The 27169-nt window shown below is 36.7% G+C and overlaps 1 protein-coding gene across 18 annotated transcripts in view; it reads right to left on the reverse strand.

Annotated features, from left to right (window-relative positions):
• DENND1A (DENN domain containing 1A) overlaps window positions 1–27169 on the reverse strand; it is a 439633-nt gene that overhangs the window by 335336 nt on the left and 77128 nt on the right. For 2 of the 18 annotated variants that reach the window (XM_036411916.2, XM_036411904.2), the window contains exon 3: window positions 16119–16187. The exons of 14 other annotated variants lie outside the window; for them this stretch is intronic. In XM_036411916.2, coding sequence (XP_036267809.1) covers window positions 16119–16187 — 69 coding nt within the window. Of the gene's footprint in view, window positions 1–3141; window positions 3221–16118; window positions 16188–27169 lie in introns of those variants that run through there. 2 more of the 18 variants (XM_045572070.1, XM_045572069.1) reach the window with 2 other exon arrangements.

Consider the following 27169-nt stretch of genomic DNA (forward strand, 5'->3'; position numbering starts at 1 on the left):
AGCAATCCACTTGCGTGTCTGTATGTTTTTACAAGTACTCTATGTATTTCATTGCATCAGCTGCATTTCTGAGTTTTAAATGGTCTGGGAACATTTTATGAAATGTTCTATATCTTTATATGGAAAATAACATACACTGGAAAACTGTGCATCGGTCTAATATTTATGTATCTATTTCTTTATCCACCACCCAATGCTATAATTGCAAATGCTCCAAAACACCTTCTCACATTCATACCCTCACCTCCAAATACAGTGTCACCAAACAGCTAACTTTAAACACAAAAGTCTGCAGATGAGAAACCTTGGAAAAAAGTAACATAATTTGCTTAGGCAATTGGCAGGAAGAATAGAGTTACTGGCATATGCCAAGCTTTTTCTCTAAGACTTGTCCCTGACAGAAAATAAAGAACATAGTAGTACACAGCACCCTCTTCCCTCCTTATCCTTTCTTACAACTTTCTCCAAATTTAAGTAATACATTATTATAAAATTAAAAATCATTTCCTAGGGAAATACCTTTCAACAACAAAAACCATATTTAAAATACCTTGCCAACAAAATGTATGGTATGATAGAGTCCGTATTTCTCTTAGCCACATAAGCCTAATAAAGCTTCACATTATGCCAATGTAACGGGCCACTATCCTTGTCCCAGAACCATGGCCATGCAAGAGCCTGACCCCACACAGAACAAGTGCACCCCTTCTCTGGAGGCCACAAGACATCTCTCCATATTTAAAACAGACGTTTCACAGTACAGACTCCCAACAGCACAATCTCATTCAGGCACAGAACATGAGCATGCTTAGATAGTTATGTCTTCACAGCAAAAAAAAAAGTTTGATCTCAAAAATGTCTAGCTTTTTTTTTTAAAAAAAAAAACTAATATTCTTCAATTTCAATAGTCCATGTTTTGTAGTTTTCTACTGTAATATACTTTTAAATCTTTAAGATATATCAGATTGCCACAGGATGTTTAATTAATAGAATAAGAGTTTGGGCAAGACTTACTAGAAAGGTGCTATAAATTATTTTACACAGGCTCCAAAACCTTGAGTTATGCCTTAGGCTCAAAGTTCCTAGAAAACGTGGTAGACAGATCTTTTACAACAGAAATGCAAATAATTCATAAAAGTACTGTGGTTGTATGAGAGCTCATTTGTGCATCAGTAACTAGTATGTGTACACACACACACACACACACACACACACACACACACACACCTTCACCAAATTATTTTCCTATTTTTCTCTGTCACACCAGTGACTCCACTTAAAGGGTCAAGACATGACACTTTAACTTGATTATTAAAAAACACACTGTCTTCATTTTCTGTGAAAGGCATAACAACTGCATACTAACCAAATGTTACAATCTTCTTTAATTCAAGATTTTTTAGGAAAATTTAAGAGAAACTGCAAATATGGCCGTAAACCCAGGAATGTACACTGCTTTCACTTTTAACATGTTAGGAATCAAGACAGAAAATACTGCATTTAATGCCTACTAAATTTGTCCAGTTTTTATCTCTAGTATATTTCGGTCAATTAGAGACAAAATATCGAATGCATTTAAAGCTAACAATTATAAAAAATCTGCCCTTTATAAGTGAGACTTCAAAATTAGCTATAACCGATATAATCTCGTTCAATTTCATGGAGTTTAAGATATTATACTATCTTCCTCTCCCCAACAGCCATAAACGTTAATCCAAGCTGTAATCAGATTTAATTTTCTGGATGAGAGAATAGGAATATGCTGTAAACCAGAAATAGTCCATTACACTGCTCTTTCCCTAATGGCATTTTCAATTTTTATACACTAAAATTGTAGACTCTCAGAAAATAGTTGTACATTTTGAGGATAAACTCAATCTTCCCCCAAACACAATCAGAAATAAATTTTCCTTTAATCATCAAGAAGAAAAGTTAACTATTTTTGTATAATGTAGAATTAAAGTTTCTTGATAGTATGACTAAAAACTGGACTGCACTAAACTAATAAAAAGCTTTAAAAACACTACCTTTTAACCTATTATAGTTATAAAAAAAAATCAGCCTCACTTACTTTACCTGATAAAATAACTGAGTCACTAGGTTAGCATTGTAACTAAATACAATTATTCTAGTAAATTACTCCATTTATGATAGTTAAAATTTACTCATTAAAAATGATGTATTTTTTAAATAAATGTTTTTATAGTAAAAAAAAATCAACCTTTTCTTCAACAATCAAATAAAATGGTTTTTGTTGACTTTCCTTTAAAATGTTTTTAAATTAAAAATTACTGATTCTAAAATATACATTTTTATCCTGAAATTTAAAAAGAATATAATTCACTAATTTAAAAATCATTTCAAAGTACTTTAAGTGAACATTTGATTTTCATATACAAATAGCATTTCTTACTTTAAAAAAAAAAAACCTTTTTAGGTATTAACTTTTTTCTCTAAAACATGAAGACTGCTAACATAAAAACTTTGAGTCATCACCAATTTTAATTCATGCTTCTTTCTATCCTAGTCTTTTTCCTCAATACTGGCATTGAAAATACATTCAAAAACTGCTTCCCGGAGGTCAGCCTGATAAAACAAGAACAGGTCACCATCTACACCTCTAATAAAATCCCAAAGAGCATTATTCGGGGAAGGAGAGCACAACCCATGGCAAGCAATGGAACCATTCATGTGCCAGACTCCTCCTCAAACTAGCATATTCTGCCTTGCAGACATATCCTGCTCCAATGACTATTTATGCATAAACAGCAGACACTGACCTATTGTTTTCAGTTGTTGGAGTTATGAATGTAGTACAGTTACCAATTAAGTGAATCAACAAGTCCTAAATGTATCAGCTGTTGTACAAATAATGAGTCCATTGACATTATGAAGTAAAATCTAGGGAGCTTCATCTTTTTTTCCAAAGAATAGTGATATTTTGACCAGCAAATGCTACTACTTAATGAAAACTAATTTCATCTATAAAAGGAATATAATAAACCTGATCTTTAACCAATCTTATGCTACATAAACCTAAAATTCAAGCATTAGTCAAATTCCAAAGGAAGCTGTAAAATGAAAGAGAGGGTGTGCTGGAAGGGAAATAAATATCAAAAAAATATGTTCAGATATTCTTACCTTTTCCCTACTGAATATCCTAATTTTCAGCTTTACTGGTTTGTAGCATATTCCCATCTTTTCATCCAGAAAATTAAATCTGATTACAGTTTGGATTAACATTTATGGTTATTTAAATATTTAGGGTTTTTAAAATTAGTTTCACATTTGGAACTAATTCCTAAAATCTATCAAATTGACAGATGAATATTGACTTTTTTCCTAATAGTTATAATATCAGACTTCCATTTAATTTATGAGTTAGAATTCATCTTACCCCATCTTTTTGTATAAGTACCATTGTCATGTTTTTACTCCAATATGAATAACTACTTCAGATCTAACCTAAATGACAGCTGTGCCCTTTATGTCCTACAAACATGACATCTCTGCATATAGTCTTCATAAATAGATATATCACATCTGTCAATTAGGTGAAAAGAGATAACTTATTTACGCAAAAGCAAAAACAAAAAAATATCGAGTGCCCACTAAGTGCCAGGCACTAAGACGGGTATTTTGTATAAATTTTCTAATTTTATATTCATGACAAAGCTGCAATATTGGGGCTACCATAATCAATTTTATCAGTTAAAGAAAGCAATAGGTTATCACTTGGCTAAAGTAAAAAAAAAAATTAGTATTTATTCATGGCACAAGTTTTCTGATGTGAATCATCCAATTAATGAATAGGACATAGTCTTTTTCTCGAAAAACATTTACAGACTAACCCCAATCGAAAGTACAGAGAATTAAACAAGCAATACCGCAGGCTTGGTAAGCGCTATGCTAGGAATTGGTGGAGGGCACGGAACCTAATCCTGGCCAAGACAGAAAAGGCCTCAGGGAAGAGCTTACAGGGCCAGGTGTAGAGTCCAGGACTAGGCCAGGGTTCATCTATTGCTACACATACTACACATCCTTTCTGAACAGTGTGGGGGACAGTGAGTAAATATTCTGTGAGGTCAGGACCCATGTTCTACTTAGCTTTGTCTCCTACAAAATACCTTATCTAAGTAACCAACAAATTTTTGGCATAATAGGGGAAAAAAGGATAAAATAAACTCATTAAATACCTAGTCTCTCCAAATAGATAAAAGGCCAATTTTAAAACATCCAACAGAAAACCAGCCTTTGAATGCTGCAGGCTTCCTAAAGACACACTGGCATATAGTAAGCACACAGTAAATGTTAGTTGTTGTTATATTATTAACCCCAATGGAGAAATAAGCAAGCAGTATAAATTAGATGGCTACAGATGTATAGATGTGCCTTAAGTTGGGAATACATGTGTTCCTGAAATAAACTTTTATAAACCCAATTAAAATTTTCCCATCATCTGCCATTACTTAGAAATGTTATAACTTTATCAGAAACTGATTTTTCTCTTCATCGTCAGTGGTTCGAAAATCCTTAAGCTACAGTTTATTTTGCCTCCTGGCATCTGTTTGCTAATGATCTGTAAACATCAAATGCACTAGGGACTCTCCCAGATTTACAGAAACCCTGAGGTGAATCTTTGTATAAATTGAAGGACCTTTCTGCTAATTCCTGTGCTTTTTAAGTTTGCATTATGGGTTTCAGAAACAGAGTCCCATTAAATATCTTTGCAGTAATATCTAATTACACTACTACCAGCTACCTACCACCTACTGAATGCCTAGGTATACCAGTCATTGCCAAGGGCAGTTTATTTTATTATCTTATTTAATCATAACAACAACTCTGCAGGTAAGTAGATGTACCCCTATTTTATAAATAATAAAAGTGAGGCTCATTAAGAACAAATTCAGAGTTAAGTAACAGTGCTGGGATTCAGCCTGGATCCATCAGGCTCCCAAGAATCCAACACTGGCTTTCCTTTTTGGCTTTATTTATTTACATCCTCCTGTTGATCTGTCTTCTCGTCATTATTGTGACTCAACAATAAGAATACAACTGGACAAATAACTAAAACATGTTGTCATGAAACAGGCTATAAATGAGAGCTTTCCAATTTCTCTATTTATTGCCAAGTTCAGAATATAAACAAAATGACTCCAAAGTACTAGCACTCAATACAACTAAGTAAATACAATATTTAAAAGATGAATTCATATTAAAGACAGAATAATTTGGAAGGGTAAAGGATACACTTGTATCATCTATGAAAATAATCACTTGCTAAACAGAACAAATGAGAACATAAGAGAAAATGTTTTCCTACTTAAGAAAATGTGTTTCCAAGTACCTCTAAACCACACTGAGAACACCAATGCTAAAGTCAAATTAGTGCACACAATATTGATAAAGCTGACACCCCAGCAAGGGAAACATACTATACCTGTCAACCAGAAGACTTTCCTATACCAAAACTCTGCCTCTCTTCCCCTGGAAACAAGCCATGGCTGCCTAGTCCTTATCTGTACCACTACACTCACCTAGTCTTAACAATGCCTAAATCCTAAAATCCTTGGGCCCCACGCCCGCGCACACGTGTGTGTGTGTGTGTGTGTGTGTGTGTGTGTGTGTGTGTTTGTGTGTGTGTCTCACACGCAGGAGGGGGGAGGAGAGAAGAGGAAGGTTGTTTTAAAAATATACGTAAAATGAAATATGCCATTTTAACTATTTTTAAGTGTACGATTCAGTAGCATTAAGTACATTCACATTATTGTTCAACAACAACTACCATCCATCTCCAGAACTGTTTCATGTTCCCTAACTAAAACTCTGAACCCACTGAATAACTCCCCATTGTCCCCTCCACCCCCCAGCCCCTGGTAACCACCACTCTATTTAAGGTCTCTATGAATTTCAATGCTGTAGGTACCTCATAAATGGAATCACACAATCTCTGTCCTTTTGTAACTGACTTATTTCACTAGCATTAGTCTTCAATGCTCATCCATGTTGTTGGATATGTCAGAATTTCCTCCCTTTAAGGCTGAATGATATTCCATTGTGTGCATATACTCCATTTTCTTTATCCATTAAGCAGTCTATGGGCACTTGAGTTTCTTCTGTCCCCTGCGTATTGTGAATAATGTTGTTATGAACATGAGTGTACAAATATTTGATCAAATCCCTGTTTTCACTTCTTTTGAGTATATATCCAGAAGTAGAATTGCTGGATCATATGGAAATTCTATGTCTTATTTTTTAAAGAGCTTTTAACATATTTCAAAATATTTTTATTATAAATCTAGAACTATCTAGTCTCAACCTCTTCTCTTTAAGTTTGCTGCACATTCTTACACACTTATTGCTAGCAAATGCTGGCTTCCTCTGGAGCCCTCTCAAGTAGTGTGTGTTTCCTCTCCACACCTCCTACAGGCCTGGAGGTGGAGTAAGTGGCCTCTGTTCCTTGCTGCCACTTTCAGACCATTCTCCCTTATTTTCCAAAACTCAAATTTTTAACCTCATGTTACCAGACTTCACTCCTCTCCCACCTCTGCTCTGTTGTCATCTACTGATCTCAGGGTTACTGCTCTTCCTTAAATCGTGGGCATTCTGGTGCACTGTCACTCACTCTTTGACTACTTCCACCATCCCTACCAATTTTACTATTCACATGGATGATCCTACCAAATCCCTGAATTCTTGATTCCTTAGCCTCCTCCCCACCAAGGACCTTGTCTCCTACCTAATCTCAGATACTCCCTTAGTCTCTTTGTGACTCTCTTAGTTTGTCACCCTCACTTGGCAAAATTGAATTCCTTATTAAATCCAATTATCCACTCTCACCCCTCTACCTGCCTGAACTGGAGAAAAACCCACAGCTATGCTGACTAATCTAGCTTTAAATTTGGATTATTCACTGTAAGTAAGCATTAATGCAAATGGCAGCTATACTACATTTTCCTTAATTCATTCACTCTCATTCCCCTCAGTAACTATCTATCTCATACTTTCGCCTCTCCCCTCAAACCTCAAACCTTTTCCATTCTCAATTGCCATTAATTATCTTATATGCCCCAACACTGAGAAAACCAGGCAATCAGAAGAGAACTCACACAAGCCTCCACCACAATTTCTATGCTCTTATTTTTTTCTGACCCCATACATTCTGCTTTCATTCTGTTATTATGAAGAAGTGCTTGTGTCCCTTTCAAAGGACCCTGTGAACTAGAGCCTACCCCCTCACCAACTCAGACATTGTTCCACCAGTTCTCCCATTTATTTTACCTCTCTCCTGGATCTTTTCCCATCAGCATGCAAACATACAGGTATTTTTAAAACATTTTAAAAGGTCAAGCCCATCCCCCACAACTACCACCCCATAACTTTCATTCTCTTTAAAGCTATATTCTTCAAAAGTGTGTCTCTACTCACTGTCACCAATTCCTCCATGCCCACTCTCTCTTGAACCTGTGCCAAACAAGTTTTGCCCACTTTTCTGAAACTACTTATGCACCAATGAGGCACTAATGACCTTCTCGCTGCTAATATCAATTATCAATCCCCAGTCTTCATTTGAATTCACCTATGAGTACCACTTGACACCTTGACTGTCGTCTCCTCCTCAAACCACTTTCTTCATGTGACTTACTCAGCATCCCACTTCCCTGCCTCCTGGCTTTTCCTTGGGCTCCTTGCTGACTGACCTGTTTCTACTGAAGGCCCCCAGAGTTCAGTCCTTGGACTTCTTCACTTGTCTTTCTCGGTGTCCTCCTTTGCTGGTCTCTTTCATTCTTGTCACTTCAAATATAAATATGCACTAGCAACTTTAAATTTATTTCTCCAGCTTATGCCTCTCCCATCTCCAGACTAATTTATCTAACCATCTACTCAACATCTCCATTTGGATTTCTAACAGACATCTCAAATTTAACATATCCAAAACTGAACTCCTGCTCTTTCTCTCACATTTCAGATCTAATCTGTCTGCCAACCCTGTCAACTAAATCTTCAAAATATATTCAAATTCTGACCATTTCTCTCCATCTCCACCACTACCACTCTAGTCTAAGTCGTTTAAAATTACTTCCCGCCGAAGCCGGTTTGGCTCAGTGGTAGAGCGTCGGTCTGCTGACTGAAAGGTCCCAGGTTCAATTCCGGTCAAGGGCATGTACATTGGTTGTGGGCACATCCACAGTAGGGGGTGTGCAAGAGGCAGCTGGTGGATGTTTCTCTCATCGACGTTTCTAGCTATCTCCCTCCCTTCCTCTCTGTAAAAAATCAATAAAATATATTTTTTTAAAAATAATAAATAAAATAAAATTACTTCCCTAGTGTGGTCTTCCTCAATCATCTTATTTAAAACTAGAGGCCCGGTGCACAAAATTCATGCATGGGGGTGGGGGAAGGGGGGTGTCCCTCAGCCCAGCCTGCAACCTCTCCAATCTGGGACCCCCTCAAGGGATGTTCGACTGCCCGTGTAGGCCCGATCCCACGGGCAGTCGGACATCCCTCCCACAATCCAGGACTGCTGGCTCCCAACTTCTTGCCTGCCTGCCTTCCTGATTGCCCCTAATCGCTTCTGCTTGCCAGCCTGATCACCCCCTAACCACTCCCATGCCAGCCTGATTGATGTCTAACTGCTCCCCTGTCAGCCTGTTTACCTCCACTTCCCTCCTCTGCTGGCCTGGTCACCCCTAACTGCCCTCCCCTGAAGGCTTGATCGCCCCCAACTGCCCTCCCCTGCTTGCTTGATTGCCCACAACTGCCCTTCCTTGCAGGCCTGGTGCCTCCCAACTGCTCTCCTCTGTTGGCTATCTTGTGGCGGCCATCTTGTGTCCACATAGGGGCAGGATTTTTGACCACATGGGGGCCGCCATATTGAGTGTTGAAGTGATGGTCAATTTGCATATTACTCTTTTATTAGATAGGATAGAGGTCTGGTGCACGGGTGGGGGCCAGCTGGTTTGCCCTGAAGTGTGTCCAGGATCAGGGAGGGGGTTCTCTTGGGGCATGGGGCGGCCTGGGTGAGGAGCCTGTAGTGGTTTGCAGGCTGGCCACCCCATGCCCCAAGGGAACTCCTAATAAATTCCAGATACCTGGCAACCCAAGCAGAGGCCCTGGTATCTAGAATTTATTTACCTTCTATAATTGAAACTTTGTAGCCTTAAGCAGAGGCCAGTGTGCAAAAAGCTTTGCTTCCTCCATTGCCGGGCATAACCCTAGCCTGCTCTCTCCAGCTCCGTGACTGCCACCATTTCTGTTTGGATTTGTTTTCCTTCTATAATTGAAACTTTGTAGCCTTCAGTGGAGGCCTAGGCCAGCAAGAGCAGGCAGAAAGCTTGGCTTCTCCTATTGCCTGGGAAACCCAAGCCTCCTTCCTGCACTCTAAGGCCTTAGCCACCTTGTTTGGGTTTTATTTGCATACTAACTCTGATTGGCTTATGGGTGTGGCTGGTGGGCATGGCTTGTTGGTGTAGCGGGGTGATGGTTAATTTGCATATCACTCTTTTATTATAGGGTTATAATTTCCCTATCCCACCATTTCTTATTCTCTTTTCCTGTGTTATCTTTGCTCCTTAGCACATTTTACCATTCAACATAATACATACTTTCGTATTATCTGTTTTTCTCTACTAGTAATGAATGCTCTATGATGGCATGGCTTTTTGCCTCTCTTGCTCACTGCTATATCCCCAGAACCTGGAACAGAGCTTCACACATAAATTCTGGAAGAGGGGTTTGAGGAGGAAATAATTTGGCAATAAGTTTCCAAAGCACTAAGAATGTCCATACTCCTTAATTTAGTAATTTCACTCCTCAGAATCTATCACCAGGAAATAATAGGAAATATAAGTAATTGTTCTTATGTTTGTTTCAAGCATCAATTCAAGAATTGATAGGGGAACATTAATAAACTCAACTGACCTGATTTGCCACCATTAAAATGAGAAATGCTAACCAATGCATTAAGAAGAAATAACTCAAAATAGCTCACGTATACTACTTCTCAGTGAAAATTCTCTAACTTCTTCTCTTTACCACCAGTAGATTAGGTGCATCTCTTATTGATCCTAAACACTCTATAGACTGGCTAACTCTATTATGAGCATTATGTTACTATTAAATTTTATGAGTGTGTATAATTACATGTGTGTGAGAGTGTGACTAATATACTATGCTACTGTCACTATTGTTTCTACTACTATTAAGTTATAATGACACCATTACAATCTCCTTCTGTGGGCCTTCTAGTATGACAAAGGCTGGAAAGCTAAAACTTTCCCATAAGTACCTGCAACTATGATATTAGATTTGATTTAGATTCTGCTGATCAGATCCACCTAATAAGACTTGAAATCAGAGCCCAGGCAAGAAGGGAGCCAGGAGGTAACATGAGGAACCTATTTCCCTGATGCACAACTAGAAGAAATGCCATGATGGTTCTGGAGGCAGCAAGCGTGGCGGAGACTTCCTGAGCCCAGATAGCAAAGACAGGACTACCCTGGGCCTGGCATTTGGACAGTCAGCTTCCAGACTCACCCAGCTTCCTAAAATGGCAGAGGTATCCTTTTGGTGTGCTTCTTTAGTGCTACTCTGAAAGTCTTTTCTGGAGAGTCAGCCTAAAGCCTATGCCTCCTGTCTTTCCAATGCTCTCTAAGACAGAAACCTCCGCATGCAATCCTTTTTCTGATAGAGTGGTTTCTCTTATCTTCAACTGGACATTGAATTATTCACATCTGTGCATACCTCTATCGTGGACTTATCACACTGGGCTACAATCCATTTACTTGCTGACATTCTCTACCTAACCTTAATTTCTTGTCAGTGGAACCACTTTTATTTATCTTTATACCCTCTACATCTAGAACAGGGCCATTTGGATATTTATAAGCAGGCCATACAAAATTATCAACTTAAAAATTAGCCTGCTATATATTTGGTCAAACATTTAATTAACTCACCTCTAATGTCTTGGCAGAGCCAGGCCAAATTATTTCACAGGCCGGGCATTCCCCACCCCTGATTTACAATAATATTTGACTCATAGCACATAATCATTTCTTAGTAAGTTTTTAGACAACCGCAACAGCCATTTTAACATGAAAAAGTTTTGGCATGAACATTAAAGTGCTGGACTGGGAGTGGGCAGACCTAGATTCTAAAACTATGTGATTGTAAATAAATCTCTGAACCTGAATTCTCTCAAATAGAAACTGAAAGTGTTGACAAAATTAGTTTTCTTGACTCTAAAATTCTCTCATTCTGTGATCTAAAATCCTTAGACAACTCATTACTTTGATAAATATCTATGTCTTTAATTACCTTTTAAAGAAAAATGTTCTTGAGGAAAGCACTTCTTTCTGGTTTTCTCTGCAGCCCACCACCCTACAGAGTTAACAAGACTCTCAAAGATAGAAAACAATTCTAAAGTCCATTTAATGAAGTAAAATTTTAAATTTAAGCAGCAGAGGCTACTTAAATACCATTCTATTTATGCCTTTTAAATTAAGGATTTAGGGAGTCTGAACACTGAAATAAATATTTCCCATTTCAGAGCAATTAACTCAATAATTGTCCTCAGCTAGACCTACACACTTGACATAGTAATGAGAATTTTAAAGACTCCTTTCATTCTCTCTGCCTGGCTCCATGACTTTGCTTCAGTAGTTTCACTTCATCGTCTGGAGGGGCTGCCTCCCTCTCGCCATTACTATAATATCTGCATTCTATGAAGGCCCAGACTCCATTTCAGATAAAACCTTGTAGGAGAAAACTGAAGGATTCTTGGGTTGAAGTAATTCTATGCAATCTCTCCTCTTCAATTTACATTTCTTCAATAGTTTTATAAACACCATGATGTGTGTGCTTTCTTATTACAAGGCAATGCTCTCCTGGGTGGAATTTGTCAAGGTTTACCCAACCTCTAGACTCTGCATCCATGCTAAGAGCAGACCCAGGAACCAGGGCTGCAGAAGCGGGGCACACAAGAAATGTGGGATGTTCTGGGGTGACAGAGTTGGTGAAGAGTGGTTGAGAGGCTGGTAAACAAGTCTAAAAAGAAAGAGGGTGGTGTGGGGGGAGGAGAGGGTGGGATGAGAGAGAGAAACCGAAAGGGAATACAAACTTTAAGGTGCCTAAAGCAAAGTGCTCAGGGAACCCTAAGATCAAGGTGTAGCAGCAAAGGCAGTCTTATTGTTTCTCTCAGACTCACAGTCCCTCACATAGATATCTTTGAATAAACAAGCAACTCTGCCATGAGAATAGGAATAGGACTTTGTCAATGTTGGTTACTCCCAGCTATAATGTCGGGGTGTGATACAGACAGGTGAATTCACAGAGTGCAGTAAACACAAATTGTGGAGTGCATATGTAGAAGGCATATAAAAACAACAGCTTCAGAAGTAACCAATTATTCAGTTCCTCCCTGATTGTGACCCACTACTTACATAGAATTGGAGTTCTTACCTAAGCTATATTTTTGAGCAATACTTAAAATCCCAACTCTTCCCATCAGCCCTGCTCTATTTCTTGCTCCCCTTTCTTTCCTAGTGAAATGCCTGATCTTTTCCATGTGTACTGTTATACTAGTTAGGCCAGATAGTAAGCTTACTACCTCATGCTAGGCTCGTAACCTGTCCTGGCCTTCACATGCTCACCATTGGCCCTTTCCAAGAAGGTCCAACAGTATGAGGCTGTCAAACTACCCCCTTTCAAAGTGGGTCATTCATTGCAGGATTTTTTACACACTCATTATTACTGGTGTGTTAGGCACTAAGAGGGCATCAAGAGACATGACTTGTGGTCTCTCTCTAGTAAGATTCAATAAATCTCTTCTGAAATTGCCCAGAAATTAGGGCAGTTTTGAGAGGAAGTATGAGCAGGGGAATTAAGGACACTCATTACCTAATCAAATGAGATAAGAGAATTGTATCTGCTCCCCTACAGTCTGGAGTTACCTAGGTAGCCAATCTACTTCAAATAAAATGAACAAATCTCCAAACTATGAAAAAGAAAATTATCAGAGTAGAGGAAAAAGTTTGTGTGGTTTAGGATCCAGAATACATATTTGAAAGAAAGAAAGAAATAGAAAAACAGGTAAAAAAAAAAAAAAAAAAGTTTTTAAACAGGTAAAGTGTCACAAAAGAAGATATCAAAATAGTTAATAATCATGTGAAATGAGTACATCACTGAAAATCAAGGAAACTTTTCAAGTGGATAGCCAATTGTTTCTGGTGACAGCCATTTTACTCCGGACTCCTAAGAGCAGCAGGCAAAGCCACCCTCTTCTAAAAAATGTTTGGGAAAAGTTTTTAATGTTTCTTAATACCCATTTAATATGACATGGCATAGCTGGTGATATTTGGAAGAACATGCCAGAATATATTGGGTCAAATTTCCTTAGACCCAAAGAAAAAAGACTTTATACACCTTTATCCAACAAATGTACAACAAATCCTAACAGGTACTGGACTGTGTAGCAAGTGAAAATATTAGGCAAAAGCAGAGTGGTCAGACATTTTTACCAGCTTTCCTTTATACTTATGAAATACCAAGTTTTAAGAGAGTTCCACAGGGACACAATCCAAATTTTTACCAAGCCCTCAAAATTCAATCTCACAGCTTCCCTCTCTTTTCCAAAGCTTAGATTTAAAAAAGAGTCACGTAGGCAAATGTTTCTCTCAATAGTTACAATATTAAGAGAAAATAAATTCTTATTTGAGGCTGCTGCAATCATCACTAAACTTCATTCATAGTAATATTCTTGCATAACCTAACAAAAATTATTTCACTGATATAAATTTTCATATAACTACTTTGGAGATTTTTTACATAATGTTACACTTACCAAAATAATTTACATAATGTAACTAGTATCAAGCAGCTAAATTATTTGTTCTCTTGAAAAAGGGAAAGAACACTATTTTAAGTTAATAATATGTTTCTGAACATGACACTTTAAGGCATTCTTAAGGAAATATGTAATACAGACATTGATAATTTGCCCAAAAAAAAAAAATCACTGTGATCAATTCTTTTATAAAAATTCACAGGAACTGTTAATGAAAGCAAATGTTAATTTGATACTTTTTACTCCTTCCTCTGCTACCATCTATAATTAGAACCTAACTTACTAAAAATGTAATTTTAGCGGTATTTCTTTGACAATGCTACACTGTAACTACTGTATTATTATCTTTCAGATTGTATATTTCAGCATATGTACATACTTTATTGTATCTTTTACATATACTTAGAAACGTAAACTCAATGGTCAAGTAAACAAAAAAGGTACTCTTCAGTTTAAAGAATTCATCAAGCATAATAAATTCAATTAGACACAGTATGAAGTTTTCCTCAAAGCTATACAATAATAATACAAATATTGTATTGTTCAAATATTCTCATTGTTCTACAGATTGTCACATTTCACTTTTAATAGGAACGGACTCAAAGAGACCTTGGAACAAAAGTATCCTAACCAAGTAGCAGTTCCCAAAGTGTCATGCTAAAAAAACATTGCTCTCTGATTCACACAATTGAAACAAGTCAGAGAACAATCACTTCTTTATTAATAGAACAATACACACTAGTTTCTTGTGTTCAAGTGATGCTAGAAAAATACTTAAACATGAACTAAAGATACATTATTATTATAATATTAATACTAATACACTATTTTTAAAACTGATCAGTTAGATATTATTAATTGAATGATGTTTTTGTGAGGTTAGCAATGATCCCAACTGTACCTGGAAAAAAAGTAAATGAAAATTCCTTAAAGTAAAGATATAAAACTAAGAACAATTCAACCTATAAAGACTAAATCCCACTAGAAAAGAACTGATGTGGCTAGGTAGACAATTAAATCTTATTGAAACTAAGATGATGAAAATAAAATAATACCTTCACAACAAAGATATCACAAACAGCTGTATTCTTTAAAATTATTCGTTCAAGATATAATTTGCTCTCCTGCAGTGTCAGATGCTAATGCAACCAATTTTATACAATCTAAGCACTATCTACAGATGCACCTTCTGTTTTTAAATCAGCAGGAATCATTGACCAGCATAAGCAGTATTCCTAACTAGATAATCAGCAAATGTGTAAAGCCTGACACCCCCCCCAAATACATATTTGATCACATAACTGCTTCAATAAATTCACATGACTACAAACAACTGCAACATACTAAACAAATCGAATTCAGAAAGATCAGAAAGTCATTTATCGCAAACAATCATTATGCTGCAGATCAGGAAGAACTTCTAATAACTACCCCTTTCCCACTACGCAGACAAAAAGGGGGACTTTTTTTAATTTTAATAAATGCATGCTTTCTAAGAGAATTCCTAAAAGTACATATTGCTATGACCTATCCTATTTTTCAAAATACCTTATTCTTCTTTATTATAGCATATCTAACAAAATGAGGAGGCTACACATATCTATAATTTAGTCTCTCAGGACAATCTAGCAATCTGTACAAAAACACAAAACTATAATAGTAACTCAAAAAGAATAGGAAAACTCACAGCAATATGTTCAGAGGATAAAGAGAAAAGGAAACAATGATTGAGGACCTATTTGGCAATGGGCCCCAAAGTGACTTAAAACATTTTCTTTTTTAAACTTCACAACAATCCTACTAGGTAGGCACTATAATTATTAAGTTATACATGAATCTTATAGGTTAAATTAATTCCCCAAACTTAACTTCAAGTTTGTAGAGTACTTGAACAAGCTCTCCCCACAAAACAAACAAAAAAATAAACAAACAAGGGTTGAAAATGGCTTTCAAAAAAAGGTTGAAAAAGCCTAGCTAATCTACAGAAGTCCTGGGCTAGTCAAAGACATTAAATGCTATGGATGAAGCTATTTTTAAGGAGATTTATAAAGACAAATAAGTATTTTGCAAATTTATTTAATACAACCTTTTCTTAAATTGAGAATATTTAGTGTCAAAAATCTGGATCAAGTATCTGTAATAAAAATCTAACAAATGTTAGAAAATAATTTGGAAGAATATAATCACCTAGCCCTGTAAAACTATCATTGAGGGCCACTAAGTGATTCATTTCATTAGTCTCTTGAATAGAGCCAAAACATCATGTTACCTTGAGTTCACAAAACACTGTGCAGTCTTCAAAGAACTTTCTTTCACATACTACTTTAAAATCCAAATCCTCAACACAATCCAGAGAAAAAGTTAAGACTATTGCATGAAAGAAGAAAATAGCGGTTTTCTAAACACAGATAGCAGTACTCCTGCTAACTCTATTCCTACCCACTCTTGGGGGCAAAACATAGCCTGTGGAGGCTATAGATGGCTCTCTGGTCTTTCACTTGCGATGGTCCCTCAAGTCTAGAAGGAGCAGGTCACTGCTGGCAGAACTTTATGGATTCCATAGAAAGATTACTATCCTCTTCCAGAAATACCCAGTCTCTCTATGAACAACTCCAGTTGTTACCTGCATCATTTCAGAGATGACATAGTTGAGATTTAGAGCCTATATTAATGAGGTCTCAAAATAAGTGGCAAGGACAAGATTTAGAGCCAATCATTGGCCTTCAAGACCAGAGATTATTACCTTCCCTAAGTAATAACTCTTAAGATTGGCCTGTACTTTTTTTTGTCATCATTTTTGTATTTGGGTTACAACTTAGTAAAGTGAAGAAGCATATCACTGAGAAACATATTTCAGAACAGTTTAAATAGCACAGGCATTCTCTGAAAAGATGTGCATACTGACTAGCCAAACCATCTGGAACTGGCAACTTTTTAGAAACAGTGTTTAGACAACTTTATCAAATTCCTCGTGAATATTGTTCCAGGTACATTTTCTCCCTCTTCTCCACTTACTTAGTAATGTGTATTTTCCTTAAAAATATTCATTTCATCTCAAATTCATAAAAAATATACACATTATTCTCTCATGTATAAACAGTCAACAGACTGAAAAATATACATAATAAAATAACAGGAATTATCTCTGAGTATTGGGAAATTTTTATGATGCATTTTAAAATTTTTCTTTCCAAATATTCAAGAATAAATGTCACACTTTTAAAATGAAAAAGAATGTAAAGACTAAAGAAGAAACCATTACTTAGCTCCTGTCTAAGAAAAGGACAGCATCTAGAGCACTATTCTGCAATGGCTGGCAGAAATCAGTAATATGAAAACAACTCCGACTTAAGCACATTCTTTCCTTATGGAAGATGAGAGGTAACAATTTCAATTACTTGAGCATTTGCCACTAATGCCTACAAAAACAGATTAACTGTAAGGAAGGAGATAAACTATGCTCGTGTGAGATTTCATAATATCCCCATAATAATTCTGTCCCATCAAGTCTGTAAGAGTTCCAAATAGACCACTTAACAGGATTGCGTTCTCATGCCTTTTAAAATTCATTGTTGTCTCTAGCTTTGCAGGGGACAGGATCTAGTTCCTTAGCTCAACAATCTGCAGAGGACAAGCACACAAAATGCCATCCCAGTGGACACAATAACACAGCAGCAACCACAAGCTCCAGCCCACCCCTTGCTTCTATTATCATAATTTATGCATCCTTAGAGACAAGAATATAAAACAATGATTAATGCAGAGAACGCCAACAGCATCAAAGGTTTGGAACTGACCACTAGCCTTAAAGAAGAAAATCATAGTTCAGTTATATAAATGTTTATCAAATCTATATAAAAACCATTTTAAAATGGAATCACTTACTAAGCTACCACAATAATAACTATTATCATCTTAATCCTTAAAAGCTTTGGTTTCCTTTTGTCTGGGTCTATGACCCAACATATAAACTGGGTTTTTATTTATCTTTATAGCAGTTGATTTTATCAAACTAATAATATTAGCCTATAAAGTCACCAGGGCAATAAAATTTAATAAGAGCAGTAATTTGAGCTGTTAGAGAATGTCATTATGACAGACATGATATAACGTTAACATCATCATGATATAGTTTATATGACAGATGTCACCATAATAAATACTAACAATATTGGAGATATCTTTTCAATGAAGTGGAAACAGCCATCATTTACAACATACAGAAATAAAAAATTCCTTTAAAAAACATACAGGTTAAAAATAGATATAGGCTCTATATAAGTGGGGGATTTAGTGATGCCAGAAGTTTGGGTGATGCCACTGATACCGAAGGGGGATTCTAGGACCTTGAAGGCTGTAACAAGTCAGAAAGGCTTTGTGGGATTACACTGCTTGCAGAGCTGGGTATATCCTCATTTATCTGCCCTAACTTAACACAGTGTTGCCCAGAGGCTACACTAGACTGAGCTACAGATACAATAGTGGCTTTCAAACCTCTTTTGCCCATTATCCACATTAAGAAATATGTTATCCACCTGATACATACACACACCCACAGACCAAATGTTTCAGGAACAATACTTTTCTTGCTATATGTAATTTTTTCTGATAACTCTTATTCTATTCCATTTCATTTTTAAAATTCATTTCAAGAATTACTAAACTGATTCCATTATCCAATAGTGCTTCACAACCTATAGTTTGAAAATTACTGGTAGGCCTTTCTTAATGATTAATACATAGGGGAAAAGAAGAAAGGAACAAATACTACAACTCACTATGTATCACATAATATACAATAAGATACCATTTATGTCCTAATTTAATTCTTACATCAATTCTATGAGGCAAGTAGTGTTCTTCCATTTCAACAAGAATACACATTTTCAACAAATACTTACCAAGTACTCATGAGTCCAGGAGTACTGTGCTAACCTCTGCAATAACTGAGCAGTGAACAGAACATGGACTCAAAAGGCATGCACTCATGGAAGGAAGGTATTAAATGGGAATTTAAACATTACAAAGAGAAAGCATTTATATAACAGCACATAACAGAGAGCTGCAACTTAATCTGAGAGATTAAAAAAGCTTCCTGAAAGAATTATCATATGAGCCCACATTTCAAGGAGGCAAAGTAATAGTATAGACAAAAGTATGGCAAAGGCTAGTGGTGTGGGCAGAGGGAGCAACCCTGATTACAGGCAGACTTGAGACAAGAAGGAATTTGGGTCAAAAGAAGAAATAAAAGAAGGCCATGTGTTAATCACTGAGCACAAGGGAAATGAAGCCAGAGAAGGAAGGAGGCTGGCACCAAGTTATACAGGTGATATATTAAGGATTTTGGTATTTATTCAGATGTAAAGGAATTCACTGAGAAATTTTGAACAAGGAGGAGAGGGAGGAAGGAAGAGAATCAGATATGTTTTCCAAATATTACTCAGGCTATTCTGTGGATGAGGGACTGAAATTAGCCAAAGCTGAATACCACGTGTAGTTAGGTGGCCCAGCAGTAGTGTGAGAGAGAAGTGGTGACGATTTTGACAGTTGGTGGCAATGGAAGTGAAGTGAGCAGACTTGAGAGAAGAGGTAGAATTGGACATAAAAGGTAGGCAAGTGAGTGAGAAAGAAAAAAGACCAAGACAAAGGGAGAGAATGACTCCCAGATTTCTAGTACAAACAACTCAAAAATGGGAAAACTGTAGAGGAGTAAAAATCCTAAATTCAGCCTGACATCCTATGAGGAGCCAAGGAGTAAACAATGTGATATTGCATACCTAATAAATATCAGAGGCAGAACTGGAATCCTGCTGGGTATATTTAACACCAAAATCAAAGTTCTTTCACAACACTGACATGAAGATGAGAATTATGGTGGTGATAATGATGACTACAATCAGCTAACAAGTATTGAACTTCTACAGTGGGTTATGTACTCACAACCAACCACCTGAAAAAAGCTGAGGCTTAGAAAGGGTAAAGTACCTTGTAGGCGTTGACAAAGGAGCAGCACTAGGATTTAAAATCAGATCAAGATGGATTCCAAAACTTATGCTCTTAACATCTAAATCACAGCACCACACAAATCCAGAGTGGGGATACCAATACCGTTAATGCCCAGTCTCTTGCCAACAAGAGATTCAAGTTCTTTAAAGCATTCGATTCATCCTTGCAAATTCTACCATAATGACTCTTTAGTACTTTTCTGAATGCAATATGAAGGAAGTATGTACTTGATTTGCTGTTACATCAATTTTTAGATGTGTAAAATCACTGAGAATAAATATTAATAACTTTAATTTTTTTGCATATGTATATAATTTAAATTCAAAACACATGTAACTTCAAAACTGAGAGGGTCACAAAGTGAAGAAAAGGTGTCAAAATGGCAAAAATACTCTTTTACTAGTAGATGGGTTCTTATATATTCCATACAATTTTTTTTTCTGACACCAGCTAACCTCTCAATCTGTCTAAGGTACTATTAGAAACTGTTACTTTGTTTCAAAAAAAGGGGAGGAGGGAAGTGTTTAGCCATCTACTCCAGTATATGGTTAAATAATTACAAAATAAAACAAAGCTCATCTCCTTACCAAAAGTTTACCTTTTTGAGAAAAAGGTTAATTTCACTGCATAGTACCAAACAGTGAAATGAAAATTCAGTTCAAGAACATTGGAATCACTCAACCATTTTTTATAAATCTTATTTGAAACTAGAATGGAGAAAGTTGTTTCAAAGTTAATCTCATGGTATGTACTGTAAGAAGGCCTTCTAAGAAGGAAACCTTGGCTTCATTTACACAATAAATATTGAGCATTTTTTAAGTGTGCAAGAAGCAAGTTGCCATATTTCATAAAATTTAAGAAGTCATTGAGAGTAAAATGCATCATCAGCCTATTACTAGTCTCAAAGAGAGAGAGGGGAAATAAAATTATGGTACAATGGTTTCTTATCATTAACTTATATACTTATTGATTCAGTTCTTTAAAATAGATATTTTTATCTAACACTACTGTGTAAGCACAATAAGTTATGAAAGTATTTCTAAAATGCCTTCACATTCAGAGAACATTCTTTTGAATCACTTTTCAACTCAGAGTTTTCAATCGAAGTTTTCCCACACAATATCATCCCCTCTGCTACCAGGAGCACATGGTAATGCAGTATTCTTTAAAGAAAACTAAATGCTCCACTATTGCCTCCAAGACTTTTTCCCCACACTGCTGACACCCATTTTATAATGGATGCTGATATAAAGGATGTCCACAAAAAGTTTTCAGATGAAAATCAGGATTCATATTCATTTTGCAAATGGTCCTGAAATGTCAATAGTTGCAAATATCCAATTGTACCACTAGTACTAACAGCCAAGTTCTTCCATGCCTAGGCAGTGACATCATAACAGCTGCCTGGCTTGCAGCATTAACAGGACCCAATCTATTGAAAGATGCATCATGATTTCAGACATTAAACTATGGGATAAAATGTGTCCTAGAATCAATGAAACGAGGTGAATTGGCTCTAATTCTATAAGACGATACCCTTATCACATGAAAGTCTCAACTGAAAAGGAATATATGGTTGGCTGTAATTTTTGTACCCTGCCTGTTGGCATGTGACTTGCAGTGACCTACTCTGTGAAAGTTGTAGCCAAAGAAATGAGACTGTAAAGGAACTTTGCCAATTCACAGTCAAAACTTTATGGGCCATCACAGCTCCATCATTTCTATTCTCCTTCCACCAGGAAGAAGGCATGTTCCAGATGAGGGCTGTCCCTTCAGCATGTGTCCCTGAGGGAGGTCCAAAGCTGATCAACCAAAATGTACTGTGGGAAAATAACCAACTGGTTTTTCTTAGCTACTGAGATTTCTGGGGCCCCTTTGTTTCATTTATTAAGGCAGCATAACCTCAGAAACATTTCCAAATGTCTGGGCCAGAAAGCCTCCTTTAGGCCACCACATACTCCCCACCTCCCACTGTTACAATACACATTTCCCCCTCTTCACCTTACTACCAGGTGACTCCTGTCAAACCATTCCTCACACCATATTCCATGCTACTCCTAATTCTCCTGGCTAAGGTTCTCAATACTGCTTTCCTTTGCTTGTGTGCATCCTGCCCCTCAGTCTTAGTTCAAGATACCATCTTCCAGTGGCTCCCCATCCTGTTCTCTACCATCACCTGGCATCCCACCTGGCGTGTCCCCAAAACCTTCCAACTTCGGCACAAATTATGTGAACAACCATCTCATCCATTCATCAAATGTGAGGCTCAAACATCAAATAGATTTTCTTAGTTGGAGGTCCATCAAAAAGTACCTTTACAGCCCTAACTGGATTGGCTCAGTGGATAGAGCATCAGCCTGCGGACTGAAAAGTCCCAGGTTCGATTCCGATCAAGGGCATGTACCTTCGTTGCGGGCACATCCCCAAAAGGGGGTGTGCAGGAGGCAGTTGATCAATGTTTCTCTCTCATCGATGTTTCTAGCTCTCTATCCTTCTCTCTTCCTCTCTGTAAAAATTCAATAAAATATTTTTTTAAATTACCTTTACAATTCCTCTTTCACATGATAATGAAACAGATAAACTATAAATACATAATTATTTAAACCTAACTTAAAAGCTAGAAAATAATTTCTATAATTCTAACAAACTCATGATTAATTATACAGTATGGATTGAAAATTATCTATAGAGAGATTTAACAAGAAATTAAAGCCTGTACTATATAGCATATACTTGAAAATTGATTTTTTTTTCTATTGAAAAAAAAAATAGCTAAATACAACTCAACTACTTGTGTGGGAGTATTCACATCCAATTATTCATGTATACAAAACTAATTATAGGTTTTCTGTAGTCTACATTATATATAGATATATATCTCCACATAATAATACTCATTCTATTTGGACTCATTTCTGTATCATTTATATTTCTTGTATATCTGCCATAGAATGTCAAGGTAACTTGTTCTAAAGTCCACTGTGTGAAAGAGAAGGCCTAGAACAAAATTATTTAGTGCCTCAGAGGAAAGATTTTGTTGTAACGTTGGACAACTTCATTAACAATCTAGGCATCAGTTTCCTTATAAGGAAAAGGGGAATAGTGCCATATTCCTCACTGAATGAATGTTATTTTTGTGAAACAGTTTAATGTATTTAAACCACTGCCTGAATAAAAAATTCCTTTTAAAATGCTAGCTGTGTCCTGGCCAGGTAGTTCAGTTGGGTCAGAGCATTGTTCTGATTCACCAAGGTTGCAAGTTCAATACCCAGTCAGGGCACATACAAGAATCAACCAATGAATCTATAAATAAGTAGAACAGCAAGTCAAGGTTTCTCTTTCCATCCCCCCTTCTCTCTCAAAAATCAAGAAATAAAAATATATGTATAAAATGCTAGCTGTATTTCCACTCCATTTAAAGTGAAGTAGGATTTAGATCAATGTTCCTATTCAGAAAAAAATAAAACACACGAATAAAATATTAAAAAGAATATCTGTTCAAAGGCATCAAAGAATTACCAAAAAGGCATAAAATTAAACAGCCAAGATTCAGGAGAAAAAAATTTTTTTTTAAATATTCTAGCATTAGGGGCCACATTGCTCCTCATATGCGGACTGATTCCAGAGAGGCAAATAAGAGGCTAAAAGCTGATCAGGGGTTTCAAATCACCAACAGGGCAAAGAGAACAAAACTAGAATTTAGGGCCCACAAAAGGGAGGAAGTCCCAGGAAGCACTTCAGGCTTTGGGTTTATACCCCAAATAATCACACCCTATAAGAAAAAGTGAAAAGGAAATAGAAAAATCATCACAGAGACTGAAGCACATCTTCAAATAATCAAAATCCCTAATTGGGAAAGAAGGACGGAGGGGGTGAAAGAATGGGAGATTGCTAGTGCTCCTAGCCTAAGGGCCGAAAATAAATGTAAATCCTTACCCTAGGCCTTTAAATATACCTACTTTTTAAAAATATACAATGATTGGCACTGCAGAAGAGTAGAGAAGACATGATTTTTTTCAATAAATAGTGCTAGGTCCATTGAAGATCCATGTGGCAAAATAGTAAGAAAAAGAGAAAGAGGAAGAGGAAGAAGCAATCACTACCCTATATTTCATACGATTCCAAAAAACAAAAACAAAAACCCAACTCCAGGTGTACTGCAAAACTACATGTGAAAGGTAAAATTAAATATTAAAACTTCTAGAAGAAAACAGAAGAGAAAAATCTTTTAAACCTCTGGGATAAGGAAAGAGTTTTAAAATAGGACACAAAAAGCAGTAACCATAAAGAAAATTATTAATAAGCTGGGCTACATGAAAAGCAAAAATTTCTATTCAGCAAAAGACCTCATCAAGAGTCTAAAGATATGCCATGAAGTAGAAGATAATTTTAACATGTATAACCATCAAAGGTCTTCTATCCAGAATATACAAAGAACTCTTAAAAAAATGACTATACAGCCAAATAACCAACAAATATATTAAGTGATGTTCAACTGCATTAGTAATTAGGAAAATGCAAATTAAAACCAGAATGAAATACACACAATCTCCAGAATGGCTAAAATTGAAAAGATTTTTAATAGTAATTAAGTGTTGGTCAGGATGTGGAGCAAAAATAGAAACTTTCTCACACACTAAATGGGGGTGCAAATTGGTTCAATCATATTAGAAATCTGCTTGGTGTTTTACACTCAAGTTAAACATGCAAATACACTATGACCTAGCAATTTCAAGCCTAAGTTAAAGTGAGTGTATTTACAATAATGATATATGGCTGCACTATTAAAAATATACAAAAGCAAAGGGGGAATATTCATGTCTTTATAGAGAGTAGAATGATTCAGTTGTGGCATCCTGTATAATAAAAGGTTAATATGCAAATAGACCGAGCAGCAGAATAACCAAACAACCAGTCACTATGACGTGTGCTGACCATCAGGGGAGGGGGTGCATGTAGAACATGGCAGGCATTGGCCATAGTGGGATGATGGAAGCAGGTGGGTGGAGGTGCCTGACCAAGGCAGGGTGCTATTCACTGTCATCAGAGGGAGCCTCTGGTGGTTATTGAAAATTCTTTGCTCCCACACACTGCGGTCTGGCCTGGCTCTCGCACCCACTACCAGCACCAGCCCTGCTCACACCTGCTCCTGGTGTTGGCCCCAATCGCTCCACATGTAGGAGTGGAGGTAGTGGGAACAGGGCTGCCAGTAGACAGGGGACCTGGGGGCTGTGGTGGGAGGGGCAGGGTGGGGATGCAAAAGATGGGCCGAGACCTGCCCCTGGGCCTAAAGCAGCCTTGCTGCCCACAGTTCCTTTCAAAGGTGCACAAATTTGTGCACTGGGCCCCTAGTATTCATATAATAGAATACTAAATAGCAGGGAGTAAAAGCAAACCACAGGAGCATACAAGGATAATCTCATAAATGTAATGTTCAGCAAAAAAAAAAAAAAAAAAAAAAAAAGTGAAAAAAAATACTCATGACTCTACTGGTATATGATTCCATCTATATACATTCAAAAACAGGCAAAAATGATGGATGCCTGTTGGAAGTTAAGATAATGGTTGTCTTTAGAGAGAATGGCGGGGCTGATGATTGGAAGGACACATAAAATGACTTGCAAATGCTAGTAATGTTCTATTTCTTGGCCTAGATGGGGGTTCTATGGGGGTTTTAACTTTGTGCTAATTCATCAAACTGTTAACATGATTTCTGCATTTTCTTGTCTGTTATGTCTAGACATAAAAAACAAAAATGATTAGCTGAAAACAATTAGAATGTTGCATGTTTGGCAGCCAATTTTCTTTTCTAAAATCCTTAGGGGGGAAAATGTGAAATTTCCTATAATGATCAAATGAGGACCCTATTAATTTTGAATCAGCGGGACATATTCTGAGCTTAAAAGGCATAATATATGGATTTCAGAAATAGGTTAGCAGAAAACGTCAGCAGCTTCACCAGCAGTGAAGATTACTGAATTGGCCTCCATGTTTTATTTAATTGGGGGTGTGGAGGAGAAAGACATGTTTTTCTGCACCTAAGCTTTCAAGTGGGCAAATGAGGGAAATTCATCTTTTAGACTTTAAAAAGATCATTTGTATTGATAACTCACACCAATGAGTCTTAAAACCAGTTTTATGCAGAATACAGTTGTTTATTTTATATTATCATTACTGTTAAAAGAATGGTCACTTGATTTTTATTCCCTGAACACAAATTAAGACATTTTGATATTCTTTGGCAAAAGGGAGATAGGGAAAAGGAATCTACCTCCTGCAAAATTTTACCAAAGTTTGTCCCCAAAATGTAACCATTCTACACATAAGTCATCATTTACTGAGTTTTATTTACCATGTGCTGCGCACTTGCTAAGCATTTAAGATATTCCTCTTATGTTAACAATACCATTATGAGGAATTTAGGATTATTTCCCCCATTTACAGATGAGAAAATTAAGGCTTAGATAAGTCAAATAAATCCACACAGAAGGAGGCATTTAATCAGTTCTTTCATTTGTTTTGAAACATCAGTTTCATATTTTATGTCATTTTCTTATCTTGATATTTTGAACCAAAGTACTATGCAGAGCAGGGAATGTGCACAAATATATACATACATACACTCTCAAAAGGGTTTTGAAAAGAAAAAACTACTCATATCTGCAAGACTACCCCCCACCCCACCCGCCACCCTGTGTAGTGCTGCACCCGAACAGAGCTTAGGTTTGCTCCAAGAAACAAAACGGACTTCTCAATGATAGAGGAGCAAGCCAAAGCACTGCATATAGTAAGTCTACAAAGCATTAACTGGATTAATTAGCAAGGGATTTGAGAGGCAGCTTGGAGCTAGGAAACCAAAACACTAAATTGTTTAAATACTTTGGCAAAAGATCAAGGTTTCTAGGCAGCACTGGGTCTCTTTCCATCCTTTCCGTTCCATGTTTTAACACATTTAACCTGTCTGAGATACTTTTTCATGAGATATGAATGACATTGTCAAAATACCAAAAAGAAAAGTGAATTAAAAAAATACGGCAAGCTGTTACCAATTCTGCCCACATGCGAGAGCCCAGGCAACATTAATTACAAATCAATCGCTTAGGACATAAACAGCTCTTATCACTGGTAAACTCTCCCTCTAAAATAACTAGAGGGGGGAAAAACAACAACGCAAATGTCTCTCCTATTATACTTGGTGACCTAATCAGGACAAAGAAACAAAATAAAACAGGGAGAAAAAGCACCAAATGGCAAATGTGAAAAAGGAATCCTAGCTAGATGAATGCCTGGAATTCCCCAAGAACAGCACTGTCG

The sequence above is a fragment of the Pipistrellus kuhlii genome, unplaced genomic scaffold (genome assembly GCF_014108245.1).
Source record: "Pipistrellus kuhlii isolate mPipKuh1 unplaced genomic scaffold, mPipKuh1.p scaffold_m20_p_43, whole genome shotgun sequence".
Lineage (NCBI taxonomy): Eukaryota > Metazoa > Chordata > Mammalia > Chiroptera > Vespertilionidae > Pipistrellus > Pipistrellus kuhlii.